General features: G+C 40.9%; 1 protein-coding gene across 3 annotated transcripts in view; it reads right to left on the bottom strand.

Moving 5' to 3' along the window:
* The window catches only part of MLH1 (mutL homolog 1), a 32049-nt gene that overhangs the window by 10411 nt on the left and 2753 nt on the right, over nt 1–18885 (bottom strand). For 2 of the 3 annotated variants that reach the window (XR_013832104.1, XM_079947555.1), the window contains exons 2-11: nt 16261–16351; nt 16062–16160; nt 15073–15146; nt 12931–13003; nt 11534–11625; nt 10115–10157; nt 7543–7631; nt 4373–4485; nt 2262–2355; nt 1019–1172 (exon numbers count right to left, since the gene is read on the bottom strand). Coding sequence is in view for 2 of the 3 variants with exons in the window: in XM_079947555.1 (XP_079803681.1) it covers nt 1019–1172; nt 2262–2355; nt 4373–4485; nt 7543–7631; nt 10115–10157; nt 11534–11625; nt 12931–13003; nt 15073–15146; nt 16062–16160; nt 16261–16351 (922 nt within the window). In the remaining variant the exon portion in view is untranslated. Of the gene's footprint in view, nt 1–1018; nt 1173–2261; nt 2356–4372; nt 4486–5759; nt 5859–7542; nt 7632–10114; nt 10158–11533; nt 11626–12930; nt 13004–15072; nt 15147–16061; nt 16161–16260; nt 16352–18885 lie in introns of those variants that run through there. The other variant, XM_079947556.1, reaches the window with a different exon arrangement.

Raw genomic sequence — 18885 nt, 5'->3', positions numbered from 1 at the left:
TCCTCTTCTCCAGGCTAAACATGCCCAGCTCCCTTAGCCGTTCCTCATAAGGCATCGTTTCCAGGCCTTTGACCATTTTGGTTGCCCTCCTCTGGACACGTTCCAGTTTGTCAGTGTCCTTCTTGAACTGTGGTGCCCAGAACTGGACACAGTACTCCAGGTGAGGTCTGACCAGAGCAGAATACAGTGGCACTATTACTTCCCTTGATCTAGATGCTATACTCCTATTGATGCAGCCCAGAATTGCATTGGCTTTTTTAGCTGCCGCGTCACACTGTTGGCTCATGTCAAGTTTGTGGTCAACCAAGACTCCTAGATCCTTTTCACATGTACTGCTCTCAAGCCAGGTGTCACCCATCTTGTATTTGTGCCTCTCATTTTTTTTGTCCAAGTGCAATACTTTACATTTCTACCTGTGTGGAGTAGCCATTACAGATTATGCCAAACGTAACAGCCTGCTCTTTACAAGTGATGAGGCTCTAACAAAAGCATTGCAGGGGATTGGCCTAGATGACCTTTGGGGTCCCTTGCAAATCTACAACTGTATGATTCTGAGTACTGCTTTCTAGTTGAAGACCAAATGCATACAGAAATCTTTATCCCATTTGCACATATAAAGTGAATCACAACTGGCTACTTAACATTGATTCTGTCCATTATCCCCTTTCTGTCAGATAGAATAATGTTAATGCCCTTTATCAGTGGTTTTCAAATGTCCCATCACCATTATATTGAATATTTGCCTGGCATGAAACTTCTGTCGGTTCAACTGAGGCCACTTTATCTGTTTGTGTGCAGCACTGGTCTGTCTTTGGACCCTTTTTTGTGTAAACCACTAATCTATGTTAAAGAACACACCTAAAAATGATGTTTTGTATTGTTAAGTCTAGCTTATCCAAAACATTTCATTGGACAAAACAAATCCAAATCCTGAATACAGAGCACTCACTCTCGCAACCACCAACAAAGCAGACTGGTTAGCCTTTTCCTTTTCGGTGACATGCTCAGATTCACTCACCTGTGTAAAATATACCCTTGATGAGTTAGAGCCCAACAATTTGCTCTCTATGTGTTGCTGTACACTCTCCAAGATGCTGTCTTCATGCAGAAAATGAACTTCATGCTTTGTGGGATGCACATTCACATCCACATTCTGAGGGTTTATTTCTAGGCTGCAAGACATTTTGAGAACACCATGCAAAGTTAATCAAAAGAACGGCAATTCAGCAGACTTGATAGAGTGGGTGCCTGTGGCGATCACACAGGGTCCCCGGACGTTTCACCATCTATTGATCCCTGTGCCACCACTTTATTTCTCGCTCCCACCACCCAGGCCCTACCTGGTACAATACTGAGTCCAGTCAGGGTTAAATTCGAACATAAACTTTTGTTTATTTATTGCAGTTTAACAAGCGTGTGGTTTCATAAACGGTATTGGTCACTTACAATCATGGGGTGCCTATCCAGACCTATAACTTCCGCTACCTGCTCTCACTCACTAAACCATCTCTCAGATATTTACTTGTTTTCCTAGCCCCTAACTATTCCTGACTCAGCTTATTTCGCTACACTAACTCAACCTACACACAAACTCTATCCCAATTCACTCCCACACCAACCAACCACCGAACTCCCACCAAACTCCTCCCTTTACCCCTTCCAGAGCTGGTTTTATAGTCCCTCTGACTCCACCCCTCTGGGTTCTGATTGGGTAACCTGTTTAACTATTTCACCTCCAGCACTCTCATATGTTAATGTCACGGTGCCACAGCCACAGAGTTTAGGGTGCTCTGTGTTTCTCAGAGATTGGATCCTTGTTTATAGTGCTTTTGAGTTTTTAAAACTGCAGAGAAATAACATTTCAAGCCTCTTATTTATTATTGAGCTGATGATTATTTAGCTTTTGTATCACCTGGAAATTAAAAAAAACTAAAATATGAATTAGTACTCATACTGCAATAACATTAGGAATATTTTTGACGTACATGCATGTTAGGGTAATAATAAACTGCATCCACTGTTTTCATTGCTCTTAACTCTAGATTTGTACTTGGTTTTTAATAAAAACAAATGATAGCAATCACTGCTTAGAAAGGCTAATTTTGTTTAACTGAGGTTAAACAAAATCTTGCCCATTTTTACTCAAAAGTGAGGCCCACTGTGTTTAGTGGGGCTTACTCCCTGTGTGCATATGATTGAAGCCTAAATGCATTTTTATCTTTTTCCTGGTCACATGACCCTACATAGAAATTTTTTTTTACCTTATGTATAAAAATGGATGTGTATTTTTAGGTAAATAAGCCGCATATACAGTTTCTATTGCTTTTCGCAAAGCATTTGACTCAACCAGTCGATCTAGGGAGGAAAAACATAAAAATCAGGGGAGACAGGTAAGTAGTATACATTACTTTCTGTATAATACAACTTTTACAGCCATCTCTGATCAGTCTAGACCTTCACTTTTTTATTTATATAACCAACTGGAAATATATGGTAACAATTTAAAAGGCAAATGTTACTTTATCATCAACAGTCCTCAGAATGTATCTGCAATTTTGCATGTTCATGACCACCAGATGCAATGCCACACCCTGATCCTAAATAACCTTCCCATGCATATGTTTACTTTACAAATAAAAACATTGCCTTAGAACCGATTATTTCAATGACACTTAAATGCACTTCACTTTCTCTGGATTAACAGCTAATGTCTGTACTGCAAAGGATTATCTAGTGAAAGTGTAAAGAATGGATTAACCGCCCTGCCCTAACCAAGTAGGATACCTACATTGGAAGACAAAGCTGGAGCACTGAGAGGTGCAATATTTTAGGTCTACTTGTTTGTATCAAGTAGAAAGTTAAGAAAGTCAAACAGGGGCTTATATTTCTTTCAAAGACCTTGAGTACAGCAGTCCTATACTCAACTTAATTGTTTCTTCCTTCTGTTTTTGGCAAGTCAGTTTGCAGTTATGTGTGAACTCAGTCTCAAATATGGTATATTAAATTATATCAGGGGTAGGAGAACTGTAAATAAGGCAAATATATTTCAGATCTGACAACCAATGCACCTCTTGGGTAGATGAGTCTAAAAAGCCCAGGACGCATATTTTCATGGCCCTCTACCAACTATGGTGGCTCATTTACCAGAAGTTATGTATTTGGCATTAACTCTGAAGTATATACTTGATTCTGACCAAACTAAGCTTCCTTGGAGCCTAGGCTTTTTAATGAACTATCTGAAACCAAAAGAGAGCATTCGTTCCCATATGTGATCTCCCCACTCCAGTTTCCTACCCCACTATAACACCCTGTCTGAAACAGGCCACTGTTTCTCAGCTTTGCCAGTCCCAGTTTCTTACAAATACAGTGGACAAACACCGTAAATTCTGACAAAGAAAGTGAGTGGGCTTCCAGATGGCAGTGTGCCCTAGCTGTTGGGCACCAGAGGGGAAACAAAATTACCACCACCTCAAGAAACAGTATTGTTTAGTACAGGAGTTTGGCAGCATCAAATGGTTAGTCTCACTGTTTCCATCTGAGCTGAACCTGATGCACTGGGACAGCAGCAGCAGCCGTTCTTGCTGCAAAAGCGCAGCTTCCATGTGGCTTGGAAATGCCTGGCATGCTAATTCTGCTTGGCTGACCCTTAAAAACTCCTCTGTCTGAAATGACCCTTACTATCAAAGCAGAGCAAATGTGACTAATATGCACAATACATTAAAACAGCAAAATTTGGGAGTTTAGGGAATAATCCCTGACCCTTTAAAAAAGGTAAAAGGTAAAGGTACCCCTGCCCGTACGGGCCAGTCTTGACAGACTCTGGGGTTGTGCGCCCATCTCACTTAAGAGGCCAGGGGCCAGCGCTGTCCGGAGACACTTCCGGGTCACGTGGCCAGAGCCAGAGCCAGAGCCACACACGGAAACGCCGTTTACCTTCCCGCTGGTAAGCGGTCCCTATTTATCTACTTGCACCCGGAGGTGCTTTCGAACTGCTAGGTTGGCAGGCGCTGGGACCGAGCAGCGGGAGCGCACCCCGCCACAGGGATTCGAACCGCCGACCTTTCGATCGGCAAGCCCTAGGCGCTGAGGCTTTAACCCACAGCGCCACCTGCGTCCCCCGACCCTTTAAAACACATAATAAAATCAAGAAATAAAGCCAGGAGACAAAAGCAACCCTTTCTTTCTCTAGACAGCACTTCACTGTCAGCACTGCTAAGCACTGCTCACCACCATTGTTTAATAGAGAGTGTTACCTTGTTAAGGCTACAGAAAATTTCATAGATTCATAGAATTATAAGGAACCCCAAGAATCATCTAATCCAACCCCATCTAATGCCCTAGAACACAGAGAAATGTGTACTTTGGTACTTACGGTTTATGAAAAGCAAGAAGATGCATTTCTTTACTGAATAGTTTGCATTGGTTACGTAACCCTTCATTTTAAAAGCCAATGTTGCATCTTCACAGCCCACTTCAATCAATTCTCTGGATAAAATTAAAAAGTAATTAATTCCCCCTTCTGTATTCTTAGAAACTATTTCTCTAGGACACAATCTAATCTTCATAAATTTCATATCCATGTATTTATTCAGTAACTCTAATCTGACAAAAAAATTAGGGAGCAATAGAACATACTTAAAGCTATTTTATGTCTTTCATAGGGCAAATCTATACATGTTGACTCAAAAGCCAGACCCACTTCACTGGAACTTACTCCCAATTATGGGTACAAAGGCCTGCTCTCTTCCATATTCAAATTTCAGAATGCCACAGAGATAAATATCTGTATTTAAGTAAATTCATCATATAGTTTGTCAAATTACTCTTAATTAGAGACTGTGTCGTTACAATGGCCCAAACACAGGAATGAGTAAGATTTCATTGTACACAAAATAAATTAATACCAATATATATTGCCTCTTTGATGGTAGCCATTTGTCCCACCTCAGTAGTGTTTCATCAGACTTACTTTTCTCCTTTTACTGTCATTTATGGAGAGTGGCCAGATTCGCCTCTACCTTTTATAGGGGCACATTCTAAGGCGTGGCTCAGATGATGGTCTAAACTAAGCATAAGGCTTAGCAAGCTCTCTGCTCCCCACCCCCTTACTTTGCAAATACATATAATATCCACTGACTGTTAAATACAAAGCCAGGGAACTGTGATTTATTTTAACCATGGTTAACAAACCAGTTAAACAAATCATGCTGTAGATCAGCCTTTGCCAATCCGGTACCCCCAGATGTTGGACTCTAATTCCCATCAGCACCAGCCAGCACTTGGGAGTGGCAGTCCTACAAACATTTGGAAAGCACTAGGTTGGGGAATGGTGTTATAGATTGTCATCTGAATGAGGCCTATTCTTGTAATTAAACATCTAAACACCATGTTGACAAAGAAGGAACAGTAGTTCAAGGGCAGCTTCGCTAATATATTGAACAAGTGATTTTCTCTCCCTTCTAAGACAACTTTATCCAACATAGCCTAGAAATGATTTAACATTAACTTTTACTACAGGTGCCTTCACCCACATTCTTTAAGTAACCAAAGGTCAGATCAAGATGTTTTGTACAGAAAAGGGAGGGTGATTTACAGCTGTGTAAACAGAACTCAGCAATGAACAAGCCATTCTGCATAGTTTTCATTAGAAAAGCAATGTCTTCTGTTCAGTACTGCTTTTGCCAGCATGGCAGAAGTATTGACTGTTCAGCCCTACTACTGTAACTGTCATTTCTAAATTTAGAAAGTCTCACACTGACCTTTATGCCAGTGTTGGCAGGAATCCTAAAGAACAGGCAGCAAACAGTTCTGCTGATTTGCTCTATGTTGTCTGAGTAATGACAGGAGAGAGGCTCTTTCTACAAATACAACTGAAAATGCATTGAGAGGCCTGTTTCAGCAGTGGTTTAAGAGATATTTAATTATTCAAATCACTATCTTTCCAATTTGGTTCAAAAACCTTTAAAACGCTGTCTTTTTTCTGTGAAGTCCTTGACGCAGCCCCCTGGCCTCAATACTAAGCTGTTACATTTACTGTTAAGTAGACTATCCTTAAAGATGCTGTGATTACTAAGAACAAGTATGGGTTTCTCCAAAAACAACTCTTGCCAGACAGATCTCTCTCTCTCTCTTTTTGGATAGAGTTACAAGCTTGATGGATCAGGGGAATGCTGTGAATGTAGTGTGCCTTGAATTTAATAAGGCTTTTGACAAAAGTCCCCCATAATAATCTTGCAGAGAAGTTGATAAAATGTGTACTGGACCAGATAGTGGTCAGGTGAATTTGTAGCTGGTTGACTGGCTGAACCCAAAGAATGCTCACTAACGGTTCATCATCATTCTGGGGGAAAAGTGACAAATGGGGTGCTGCAGGATTCTGACCTAGGCCTGTTGTTGTTCAGTATCTTTATTAATGACTTGGATGAAGGAACTGGGGGGATGCTAAAGGGTCTGGAAACCAACCCTCATGAGGAACAGTTGGGTATATTTAGCCTGGTAAAGTAGTGACTTAGAGGAGATATGATAGCCAGCTTCAGATATCTAAAGGGCTGTCACATGGAGCAAACTTTTTCTCTCCTGCTCCGGAGGCTAGGACCTGAGCCAATAGATTTAAGTAACAAAAAAGCAGATTCAGACTATATATCAGGAAGAACTTTGTGATAGTAAGAGCTGTTCAACAGTGGAACAGACTTCCCATGATAGGTAGTGGACCCTCCTTCCTTGGAGGTTTTTAAGCTGAGGTTGAATGGCAATTTGTCATGTATGATCTAGCTGAGATTCCAGCATTGCAGAGGGTTGGACAAGATGCCCCTCAGTCACTTCCAACTTTACCATTCTAAGATTCTACGATTCTAAGTAGGTAGGCCAATCTGAAATAACAACATACAGTGGTGCCTCGCAAGACGAAATTAATCCGTTCCGTGAGGCTCTTTGTATAGCGGTTTTTTCGTCTTGCGAAGCAAGCCCATTGACAGCTTAGCGGATTAGCGCTATTAGCGGTTTAGCGGTTTTTAGCGGATCAGCTGATAAGCGGCTTATCAGCGGATCAGCTGATAAGCGGCTTAGGGCTTAGGAAAAGGGGGAAAAAAGGGGGAAAACCCTGCAGGAACTCGCAAGACATTTTCGTCTTGCGAAGCAAGCCCATAGGGAAATTCGTTTTGTGAAGCGCCTCCAAAACGGAAAACCCTTTCGTCTAGCGGGTTTTCCGTCTTGCGAGGCGTTTGTCTTGCGGGGCACCACTGTATTCTTCACCATTTACTATGTCTTCATTTCCCTCTCCTCCTGCTGCCCTGTGTCAAATTCTAGATTTTCTTGATGATGCTTTCCTCAATCTTCTTTAGGAAGTATACTGAAAAATCAATGTACGCTAGAGCTGTTTCCATATGAAATTTTCCTGGGCCTGTTAAAATGTACTCTTAAATGTATCCCACAGCATTTAATGTCAAGACAACTGTTGTCATAATCAGAGGGGTTTTGTCTGCTACTATTATAAAGTGTTTGAGGTTTATTCTTAAGTTAAATTGAATTTTGAGATCAGTGTACCTGCTAACAGCATTTCCAAAGACGGAGCGGATATTGTCAACGGTTGTAGCATTCAACAGTGTTCTAACATCTGCTACTGTATCACCTTGCTAAAAAGAGAATATTTAGATTTGCATTTACTAATGTTTCTGATGTATTATATGAAGATATTTAGGCAACCTAAAGGCATGTTGAATGGAAATTTACATTTACCAAAACAAATTGGATTTATCAAAACAGTTGCATTGTACTGCCAGTGAACAACATTTTGCCATCTTGTTGTGCATCTCCTCATAAGAACCTGGGTTCAAAAGGCCATTCTGTCTAGGAAGGAGAACTGGTAAGGTTTGGGGTTTTTTGTGGGGGGAGAGATATTAAGGATCTAACAAACCAGGAGATAGCGCACCTGAAGTTCCCAGCCAAACCGCAAATGAAATGGACAAGGAAAAGCATTGACACAAGGCATCCCTTTGGTCCAACCTAATGAAAGCCTCAGTGAGAGAAAGAAGCCTTTGGAGAGCCTACGACTTGTGTCCTTCAAAAGTAGTACTTTCAACACTACCTAAAAACTAGACTTCTTTTACTAAGCAGGAACAAGACAACCGACTTTCTTTTGTGCCATCCAGGACCATGCATTCTTTTTGTCTTGTAATCCAAGGTTATAACTACCTCTGAACCACTGAGCTCAACAACTCTCCCTACAGTCCTCTGAGTGTGTCCTTTGTTAGTTTTGCAGTCAGACACTCTGGCTTGCTTAGATAAATGTTGCCTGATTTTGTCTGAAACTCCAGCTTTGAATGCCCTTTTTCTGTACTCCCATGTAGCATGATTTGTAAAATCTGCCACAGCGGAGGAAATAATTCTCTTCAGGCCTTCATTTTGGATTTCCCCCAAGGATTCCTGCACCCTGCCATGTTTGGATAGCTCATAAAAGGAAAAAAAGGTGTAACTATCCATCTTGTCAGCTTTTCAATTTTTAACTGCAATTCTCCCCCCGCCCCAACAACTTTTCTTCCAGCAAGCTGGGGCTAGCTGCAGCATCACTCCTCCCTCTATTCCCTCTGGTCTCCAAGACAGCCTTCAGTATAAAATTGCCATTTGTTTTACTTTGTCAAAAAAAAACCCCTCAACTTTTGAAAGGGTCTGATCTCATCTGTATTGCTACTTAAACTAAACAATCCAAAGTTAGGGTGTTTTACTGTTTTTGTTTTGTTGGTTTATTAAATATATACAGTGGTACCTTAGTTTAAGAACAGCTTAGTTTATGAACAACTTGGATTAATAACACTGTAAACCCAGAAGTAGGTGTTTTGGTTTGTGAACTTTGCCTTGGAAGCAGAACATCTTCTGCTCCTGTTCAGTGTGTTCCATTTGTAAATTGAGTCCCCCGCTGCTATGGGAAAGCACGCCTTGGTTAAAGAATGCTTTGGTTTAAGAACGGACTTCTAGAACAGATTAAGTTTGTAAACTAAGTGTCACGGAGTTGGCAGGGAAGGCTCCGGAGTTGAAGAAGGGGGAGAGAGAGGGGCCGGTAGAAGAGGCAGCACTGAAAGAGGGTGGAGAGCAAGGGGAAGCCACTCAGGTGGAGGCAAGGCTCCCTGATGTTAGCGAGCAGAAGCACCTATCTACCAGCTCAGGCACAGAGGGAGAGGGAAGACCAGTTCCGTCAGCTCAGGACAGGAAGGGGTTAAAACACCAGGAACAACGGAGGCGTTGGGATTGCCCAAGCTGCTTTGCTGGAGGAGCAGGAAGTTCCCACTCCCCGGGATCTGCTACGGATGATTCGGACGCTTGAAGCGATGCTCTGTACCTTGTAAATAATGTATAATAAAGACTGTAAATACATGTCTGATTGAGCAGAGTGATTTATTGCGAAGGGCTCAACAAACCCATCACACCAAGGTACCACTGTATATTGATTGCCAATTAATTTACCAGAATCACTCACTGTATTCAGCGGAGCTTAATCCCAGGTAAGTGTGCAAAATTGTGTAGCCTTAAGAATTCTAATAGTTATGTTTGAAATAAGGAATTTCATAGCTTAAAAAAAAGCCCTCAGGTAACTTTGTCATCACCACAGAATACAGTTAATGACCGTTTCACATGGGGGTTCCATTCCCGGCCCCTGCGTGTGTTGGTGGAGTGCATATAAGTGCAACCTGCCATGTTATGTCCCGCCATGCCCCAATTCTGCCCTTTTAATGACTTGTTTTGTGAAGTTTTTGGTCACTTCCAGGTCTGGTGCTGTGCACACATGCGTGATCATGTGTTTTTTGGATTTGGTCATTGCCTGTATCTGAATTTCTAAATTTTGGGTTGCATTCAACAAAGTGCTACACAGAGCAGACCCATAGAAATTAATGGACCTAAGTTAGTCATATCCATTAACAATCAACGGGTCTACTCTGAGTAAGGCTAGCATTTAATACCACCCTTTATGTTTAAAACTATAACTAGGTTGAGCTGCATTTCTTTAACTGACCATGCTACATATTTTTTTAGAAAAATAAATATATAAAGGAATATGGTTTGGACACTGTAATATTACCATAACCACTATTTAGCAATACTGAAGAAGCAAAAGTTTACTCACCTTTTTAACTGAAAAACTGATGCCAGAGTTATGAATAGCATACCTGGGAAGAGAAAATACACAAGCCTTAATTAATTAATTAATTAATTGATTGATTACTTAATTACTTGTTTAATTAATTAATTTTATAGACTGTTTTTCCAGCAGTTTCTGAATTCAGTCTACAATATTCCCAAATAAACCACAATTCAACTTGAAAGCCAAGTTAAAACAACATTTCAAAACAGTACAAAATATCATTAAAGCCAGCATGAACTAATATAAGCAAATGCATGCACAAGGCCAGCCACAGCCTTAGCCATTAAAAGCAGTGAAAATACAGTTCTTTAAGTCCTATTGAAAGGTGTTGAACAGAGTTTTGTAACTATGGCTACTGACAAGACCCTGTCCTGTGAATGACAATTTTTTTTTTAGCATACACTTTATGAAGTGATGGTGAAGTGTATGGAAACTAGCTGAACTTCTTAGCATTTCAAGTCAAGAGAAACCAGCATTTGATTTCATAAGGGTTGTTCAAGCATCTGCCTAAACACACAAACACTGGATCCATGGACAAGAGGCGGAGTGCACATGCAACATCACCCTGTCTGCTATATACCCCTCTGGGGGAGGGGGCTTTTACTTACATTCGCTCACTATGCTTTCTCACACCTGAACATGCCTTTTTTAGTTAGTCAGTGGCAGTCATGTGGCTTCCATATTTTCTGTGTAACCACCTCCTCTTCCCTCCCCTGGTGAAGGTGTGGTAAAACAATTAGGCTACCATGACATAACAGTTTCCATACCTCTAGAACCAGCAGAACAAACTCTGAGTGTGATTATGCCACAGCACACATTTGATTTTATCACACATTACTGGGGGGGGGGGGAGAGGAGGAGTTGGGACGCAGACACAAAGCTCTGGTAACATCTAAAATTAACCAAGATCTGTCTTGGGAATACTAAATCATTTGCTGTCAGTTATATGACTCAGAACAAAAAGACCAAGCCACACATTTCCATCTTGGCAAAGGCCCTCTTGGCTTTCTTCTTTTGTTGGATTTACAACCCTGGGAGCAGAAGAACCTCATCATGCTGCTAAGTACAATGGAATTTGTACTTTCTTTCCGTCTCTTTCAGACATTTGCGCACAAACAAATCTGGAGGCCTTTTGCAACTGTCATGTGAATGTTAGAGAGCACAAATGCTATGTGAATGTGAAACTGGCTTCAGTAGATTCTTCTCAAGTCTAAAAGATTGTCAGGTTGTATTTGTGTCAGTATACTGACATCAGTAAAAAGGCATCCCTCTTGCTATTCTGAGTTCCTAATTTATCAAAGATGTCATTACTGGCTAGAAGGAGAAAAATGCCCAAATCTAACATAAAACAAGGTTTGCAGCTGGAGGTGGAGCTTCTGCTCCTTTTTAAAATGGATTTACCTGCTAACAACTTCCAGAATTTTTGCATATTCTTCACTAGGTTTGTTTAAAGCTTTTCTCCTAGTGGTTACATTGTAAAATAGATCCTCAACCTGCAGAGAGAAGCAAACAGGCAGTTTAAAGCAAACTCAAAACAGAAACATGGATCACTCTGCAATGCCCTTTTGTGCTGGCAGAAGGAAAGAAAATTGCATCCAAGTACATGGGGCGTGCACACGGTTTGCTTGCACCACTTCACATATGTTTTCCGTTGTCAGCTCACAGTGTTGACTTTGTGACAGATGGGAGAAGGAGCCCTCACAAGTCTGTTCCCTGCAGCTGCCCAGTTCTAAATGAAGGATTTTTTTATCACATTATCATGAATGAGGAGAACACCTGAATATTAACAAACCGGAAAGCCCTATTTTTAATTCAAATGCTCTGGTCAATAATGCTCTCCCATGCAAATTACAAGCATGATAAATTCAAATCCATTTTAATTATAATGCTACAAAATTATGGGAGCCATAAGGTTAAGAGTGCTGGACTAGGACCAATGAGACCAGGGCCCAAGCCCCTACTCTGCCATGAAGCTTTCTAAGTGACTTTGAGCAAATTAGTGCCTCCCAGCCTAATCTACCTCACAGGTTATGGGGGTAAAATGGGGAGAGGGAGAACCACACAAACCACCATAAGCTCCTTGGAGGAAAAGCAGAATTTTAATTAAAACATGTTTTTCTCTCTTGCCTGCCCACTTGATAAAAAGTACAATTATCTGGAAATATAAATACATTTCTAAACACCACTTGTGAAGAGTTCCTCCAATATATTTCAGTAAAGTTAAAAGGTGATTGTTGAAGCCCAAATAAAGCATCAACATGGGCAACACACATGTGCAAATTGAAGTTGCCTGTATTAAATGCACTTCAAACTTGTTCCATTAGTGAACCCTCAGTATCACTATTATTATAACTGCATATGGTTGCACTGTGGTGTCTAGCAAGATGCTACAAAGCAAATGTTCTGCTTTAAAAGAAGTAAATAATTAGTGTTTTATGCAAGAGGTATGTGTAAGTAAGATAAATACAAATAGTAATATTCCAGTTTTTAATGTACTCAAATATGCACATATAATGAATAAGGCTATTCCAAGAATCATAGAATTGTAGTGTTGGAAGGGATCCTGAGGATCATCTATTCTAACATCCTGCAATGCAGAAATATGCAGCTGTCCTGTGTGGGGATTGAACCTGCTACCTTGGCATTATCAGCGCTACACTCTAACCAACTGAGCAAGATAATGTTAGTGCCACAAAGTTCCGCAAAAGAATACACAGGTCTCCTGCTTCAGGGTTTAAGATTAACTAGGAATGCATCTGCTCCAGTGCTGCAAAAATTTCAAAAAGCAAGTAACCCACTGTGATTTGAGTTCCCTGGTTTCCAGCACAAGGTTTGGGGGCAGCCTTCAATTTTCCATCAGAGTAGTTTGCCCTAAAAACAAAGCAAAACAAATGGTTAACTATTTCAATCAGTTATCAGATTGGTCCACAAAGGATTATTTCAAGCCAGCAGTGCTTTAGAAAGAGACATTAAACTATCACCACCACTTGTTTTCATCAATTTCTATGGCATTAAAAGTGAAGTAAACACAGAATCTGTCACTGGTACATCTATTTCAGTATTGTCTACACTGAGCGGTGGTGACTCTCCAACGTTTTAGACAGGAAGCCTTTCCAGCCTCACCTAGAGATGCCAGGATTTGAACCTGGGACCTTCTACAAGCAAAGCAGATCCTCTACCAGTTTTGTAGCTCTGAGTGGTGATACTGTATTCAAATTTTGTTTTATTATTTATGCACTTGAGCCACCCCCCAAAAATGTCATTAGACTTCCTTTCTAAATGAGATGAATTTACACACACACAGTCTCTGCATTTAGAGCTTACCACTTTTGCTTCATTGACTATGCAAAAGCCTTTGACTGTGTCGACCACAGCAAACTATGGCAAGTTCTTAAAGAAATGGGAGTGCCTGATCACCTCATCTGTCTCCTGAGAAATCTCTATGTGGGACAAGAAGCTACAGTTAGAACTGGATATGGAACAACTGATTGGTTCAAAATTGGGAAAGGAGTACAACAAGGCTGCATATTGTCTCCCTGCTTATTTAACTTATATGCAGAAATCATCATGTGAAAGGCTGGGCTGGATGAATCCGAAGCCGGAATTAAGATTGCCGGAAGAAATATCAACAAGCTCAGATATGCAGATGACACAACCTTGATGGCAGAAAGTGAGGAGGAATTAAAGAACCTTTTAATGAGGGTGAAAGAGGAGAGCGCAAAATATGGTCTGAAGCTGAACATAAAAAAAAACGAAGATCATGGCCACTGGGCCCATCACCTCCTGGCAAATAGAAGGGGAAGAAATGGAGGCAGTGAGAGATTTTACTTTCTTGGGTTCCATGATCACTGCAGATGGTGACAGCAGTCACGAAATTAAAAGACGCCTGCTCCTTGGGAGAAAGGCAATGGCAAACCTAGACAGCGTCTTAAAAAGCAGAGACATCACCTTGCCAACAAAGGTCTGTATAGTTAAAGCCATGGTTTTCCCAGTTGTGATGTATGGAAGTGAGAGCTGGACCATAAAGAAGGCTGATCGTCGAAGAATTGATGCTTTTGAATTATGGTGCTGGAGGAGACTCTTGAGAGTCCCATGGACTGCAAGAAGATCAAACGCATCCATTCTTAAGGAAATTAGCCCTGAGTGCTCACTGGAAGGACAGATCCTGAAGCTGAGGCTCCAATACTTTGGCCACCTCATGAGAAGACTCGACTCCCTGGAAAAGACCCTGATATTGGGAAAGATTGAGGGCACAAGGAGAAGGGGACGACAGAGGACGAGATGGTTGGACAGTGTTCTAGAAGCTACAAACATGAGTCTGACCAAACTGCGGAAGACAGTGGAAGACAGAAGTGCCTGGCGTGCTCTGGTCCATGGGGTCACGAAGAGTCGGACACGACTAAACGACGAAACAACAACAACAACAACTGTTGACTAGTGTGGGAAATAACACACATAGCATCAGATTGCATAACATGTTATTGCTTAATCCATCTTGTCTCACTATAAGGCAAAGCAGATTCCTGTTACTTAAAGAGTACCTTTAACTTTTCTAGGGATTTTGCTACATTTGTACATTCTATTGAGAGGGAATACAATGGCTATAACCTGTAATTGCGTATAATCTACACTGGATGAGGAATGCAGTGTATAACAAATCTTTAAAATGATTTCTACAAACAGCAACAGAAAAATTCTGCTTATCCTTGATGCTCATTAAAAAAGGGTTTTGTTTGCATCAATGGTGCAATGAGTGACCTCCTGTGGCTAAGTGATGTATTGCACAATGCTGATTTCTCTCTTGTTTCTATTCTTAAACAATAAGAAGCCTTCTGCCTGCCTGTTCTTTTAATGTTTTTAGAGACATTGTTTATCTTCTAAAAGTTTATTATATTTGAACACTGAATAAGTGCAGTAAACAAATATTTGAATATACCTACCTGTAGGCACACTTTCCATCAGCTGTCTTAGATGTTATAGTAACGTGGGCAACGTGACTTATACTTGCCAGTGCCTGGAAGAGAAAAAACTAAGTTTTAGAAACTGAGTAACATGCAGATGTTGAAGGTGGTACATAGTTCTTTACTGGTACGAAATAAGCATTCAATAATCACAGTAATAGCATAGTAATTATATCCCAACTAATTATCTGTATTTGTAATCCTCACTATAATGATCTGCATGCAGCTGGATACAAATTCTCTTCAAATAAAATGTTTTATTTATTCAGCCTACTTTAACAAAGTAACATACAAAAAAAAAAAATCAACACAATGAAAACAGGATAAAACCCATAACATAAAGCCAATTCATCTACTATATATTTTTGAAAGTTGTTTGTTTGCTATGCATTTGCATACCTCATAAGATGTAATGAGATTTTGCATGATGATTACTGAGATCAAGGAACAGATCCTTATATTTGGACACAATCAGACTCAAAATGACAGACTGAACCTTTTCCAACTGAACTGATTTTAAAACTGATTCTTAGAATTCCTGAGCAATGCCTGATACAAGGTTGCTATAAGAATATAAACAACAATTTAGGGCTGCAGAGGACAGCATAGCATCAGGATCCAAAAAAAGAAGAATCCCAAATCAATTTAAATATAATTGTCTTTACTGTCTACCTAAAACCAGGCTTTCCATCCCTATGATAGAGGTTTGGTGCAATATGGTCCAAATGGCAGTTCTCAAGTGAACCCTTGCAGCCACATTATGGATGGTTCTGCATTACAGTCACATTGATTACATTTGAACCAACTTTCAGTGCACCTGAAGTTACTTAAATATATAATTACTGAATGATGACAAGCTGTGTTCTACAGAACTGATAAACCTGGATGGAATAGGAGAGCAAATGGGGAAAATGGCAAAAAACTTATGCACTATGATAAACATTCTAAAACTTAAGTCAAAAACATACCTCGCCTCTAAACCCGTATGTAGAAATACTGGCTAGGTCCTCAAAAGTTTGTAATTTACTTGTGGTGAATCTCTCACACACAATATCCAAGTCTTCTCTCTGCAGAAGGAAGACAGATGTGAGCCAGAATTATCTCAAATATTGTTTGTATTGTTTTAAATAAGGACTACATTCTAGAAAGACAATTAGGTTTACTTACCCTAATTCCACAACCGTTATCTTGGATTTGAATTAGTTTCAAACCGCCATCCTTCACTGTTACCTGGATGCTGGTAGCTTTGGCATCCAAACTATAGATACAAGAAATACATCTCAGTGACAGAGACAACACAGTCTATTTCAATTTTATTTCTATTCCAAATCAGTCCAACACAAATATTTATCTCTGTAGGATAGCAATGTGAAGGGGAAAATGTCTTGTACCCCTCTCTATTGCTCCCCAAGTTACTAAAAAGTCTCTAGAATAGTAAACACCAGGAAATGGAAGTAATGAAAGTATTGGCTGACCTTGCTTTGGACAATGTCTGAGAATATTTACTTGCTCTTGGAAAGCTAATGCAGTGTTGGGAAAAGGGTTGTTGATTGAATGCCTCGCAAGACGAAATTAATCCGTTCCGCGAGTCTCTTCGTCTAGCGGTTTTTTCGTCTTGCGAAGCAAGCCCATTGACGGCTTAGCGGATCAGCGCTATTAGCGGCTTAGCGGATCAGCTGATAAGCAGCTTAGTGGCTTAGAAAAAAGGGGGGGAACCCGCAGGAACTCGCAAGACATTTTCGTCTTGCGAAGCAAGCCCGTAGGGAAATTCGTTTTGCGAAGCGCCTCCAAAACGGAAAACCCTTTCGTCTAGCGGGTTTTCCGTCTTGCGAGGCATTCGTCTTGCGGGGCACCACTGTACTGTACTGTGGACCAGGCTCTGTTTAGTGCAAATAGTAACAAATCAGCTAATAAGAATAAGAAATGGGCCCCGCAATGATCATTAAAAGATGTTAATGTTTTAGATCAGGCATGACCAAACTTGGCCCTCCATATGTTTTGGGACTACAACTCCCATCATCCCTAGCTAACAGGACCAGTGGTCAGCGATGATGGGAATTGTAGTCCCTAAACATCTGGAGAGCCTAGTTTGGCCATGCTTGTTTTAGATGATTCAATGTATAAATATGCATTCTTGTTGCTTTAGTCATATTCAATATTGCCAAAAAAGCTCAACAACTTTGCCAGTTTCTGTCCAGATTTTACTGTTTGAAATATGGCAACCATATATATATAGCAACCGTGTGTGTGTGTGTGTATGGAAAGAGAGAGAGAGAGTGGGAAACGCTTTCACCAATATGACGACTATGCAGACTAGAACCAAGGATAAAGAAGCTGTATGTTTTACTTTAAAGATTAATATTTGTGTGTAATCTGTTTATTGTTTGCTGTTGCTGTTCTGATCCAAGGTCAGTTTGTTGTACTAGTGATGACTTGTAAGGAGGTCTTAACCAGAACATGAAGATGTCATGTCATGGCTGACATGGAATAGACAATGTGGAACTAGTTATGTACGTACTTAGCATGATGTGTAAGCTGTATGTAAAATAAAAGTCTGTGTGAAATCTGCAATCGGTACAGCACCCATCACTTATGGAACCCTGTGCTGTTGGGGTGGCGACGAGATTGCACTGGCCTATCTATTCTGATGTTGGGAAAGATTGAGGGCACAAGGAGAAGGGGACGACAGAGGACGAGATGGTTGGGCAGTGTTCTCGAAGCTACCAACATGAGTTTGACCATGGGTGGTCTGGTCCATGGGGTCACGAAGAGTCGGACACGACTAAACAACAACAACTACCGTAGTTTTCTGCAAAGCAGACAACTGTACATAAGCAATTTTATTTCACTCCAAAGAAGTAAAATTTCTCAGCAATCGTTTTGATGACTTTAGAAGCTTTCTTCCTCTACAATTTTAGGATGCACAAAGTGTAGTTCTAGGCTCCCATTCTCAATTTCCTACCATTAATAAACTAAACTTTTCATGAAAAATACAAACTTATCTTAAATAAGCATAATGGAAGTTGTCGCTCACTGTGCAAATGTTTGCTGTTACAAGGCTACAACCCTAAACACACTTACTGGAATGACAGCCCCATTGAACTCCAGAGTAAACATCCCGAAGATTGCACTAGCTGCTAGCACCTCTTGTCTGCGCTATTAAAAGGTAAAGGTAATGGACCCCTGACAGTTAAGTCCAGCTGCAGACTACTCTGGGGTTGCGGTGCTCAACTCGCTTTAGAAGCCGAGGGAGCCGGCGTTTGTCCGCAGCCAGTTTTTCTGGGTCATGTGGCCAGCATGACTAAGCTGCTTCTGGCGCAACGGAGCACCGAAACCAGAGGAGCGCACAAAAACGCCTTTTACCTTCCCGCCGGAGCGGTACCTATTTATCTACTTGCACTTTTTGGGGTGCTTTCAAACTGCTATGTTGGCAGGAGCTGGGACTGAGCAATGGGAGCTCACCCCGTCGCAGGGATTTGAACCGCCGACCTTCTGATCGGCAAGCCCAAGAGGCTCAGTGGTTTAAACCACAGCGCCACCCGCGCTATTAGGGATACCATAAAGCAGAATTGGGGAACTTGTGGTAGTCCCAGTGCTGGACTATGACTCCCATCAGTATGACCAATGGTCAGGGATGGCAGGTTTCCCATACATGTCTTAAAGTTAAGAATGAGAGGGGGCAGTGCTAAGTCAACAATATGTGTTGAACAGCAGAGAATACCTTTATTTATCTAGCAAGATTTAAATACCGTATTTTTCGCCCTATAAGACGCACTTTTTCCCCCTCCAAAA

This window comes from Podarcis cretensis (assembly GCF_951804945.1).
Source record: "Podarcis cretensis genome assembly, chromosome: 12".
Lineage (NCBI taxonomy): Eukaryota > Metazoa > Chordata > Lepidosauria > Squamata > Lacertidae > Podarcis > Podarcis cretensis.
Note: the sequence above shows the minus strand (reverse complement) of the source record. Positions and strands in the feature narration are given on the sequence as shown.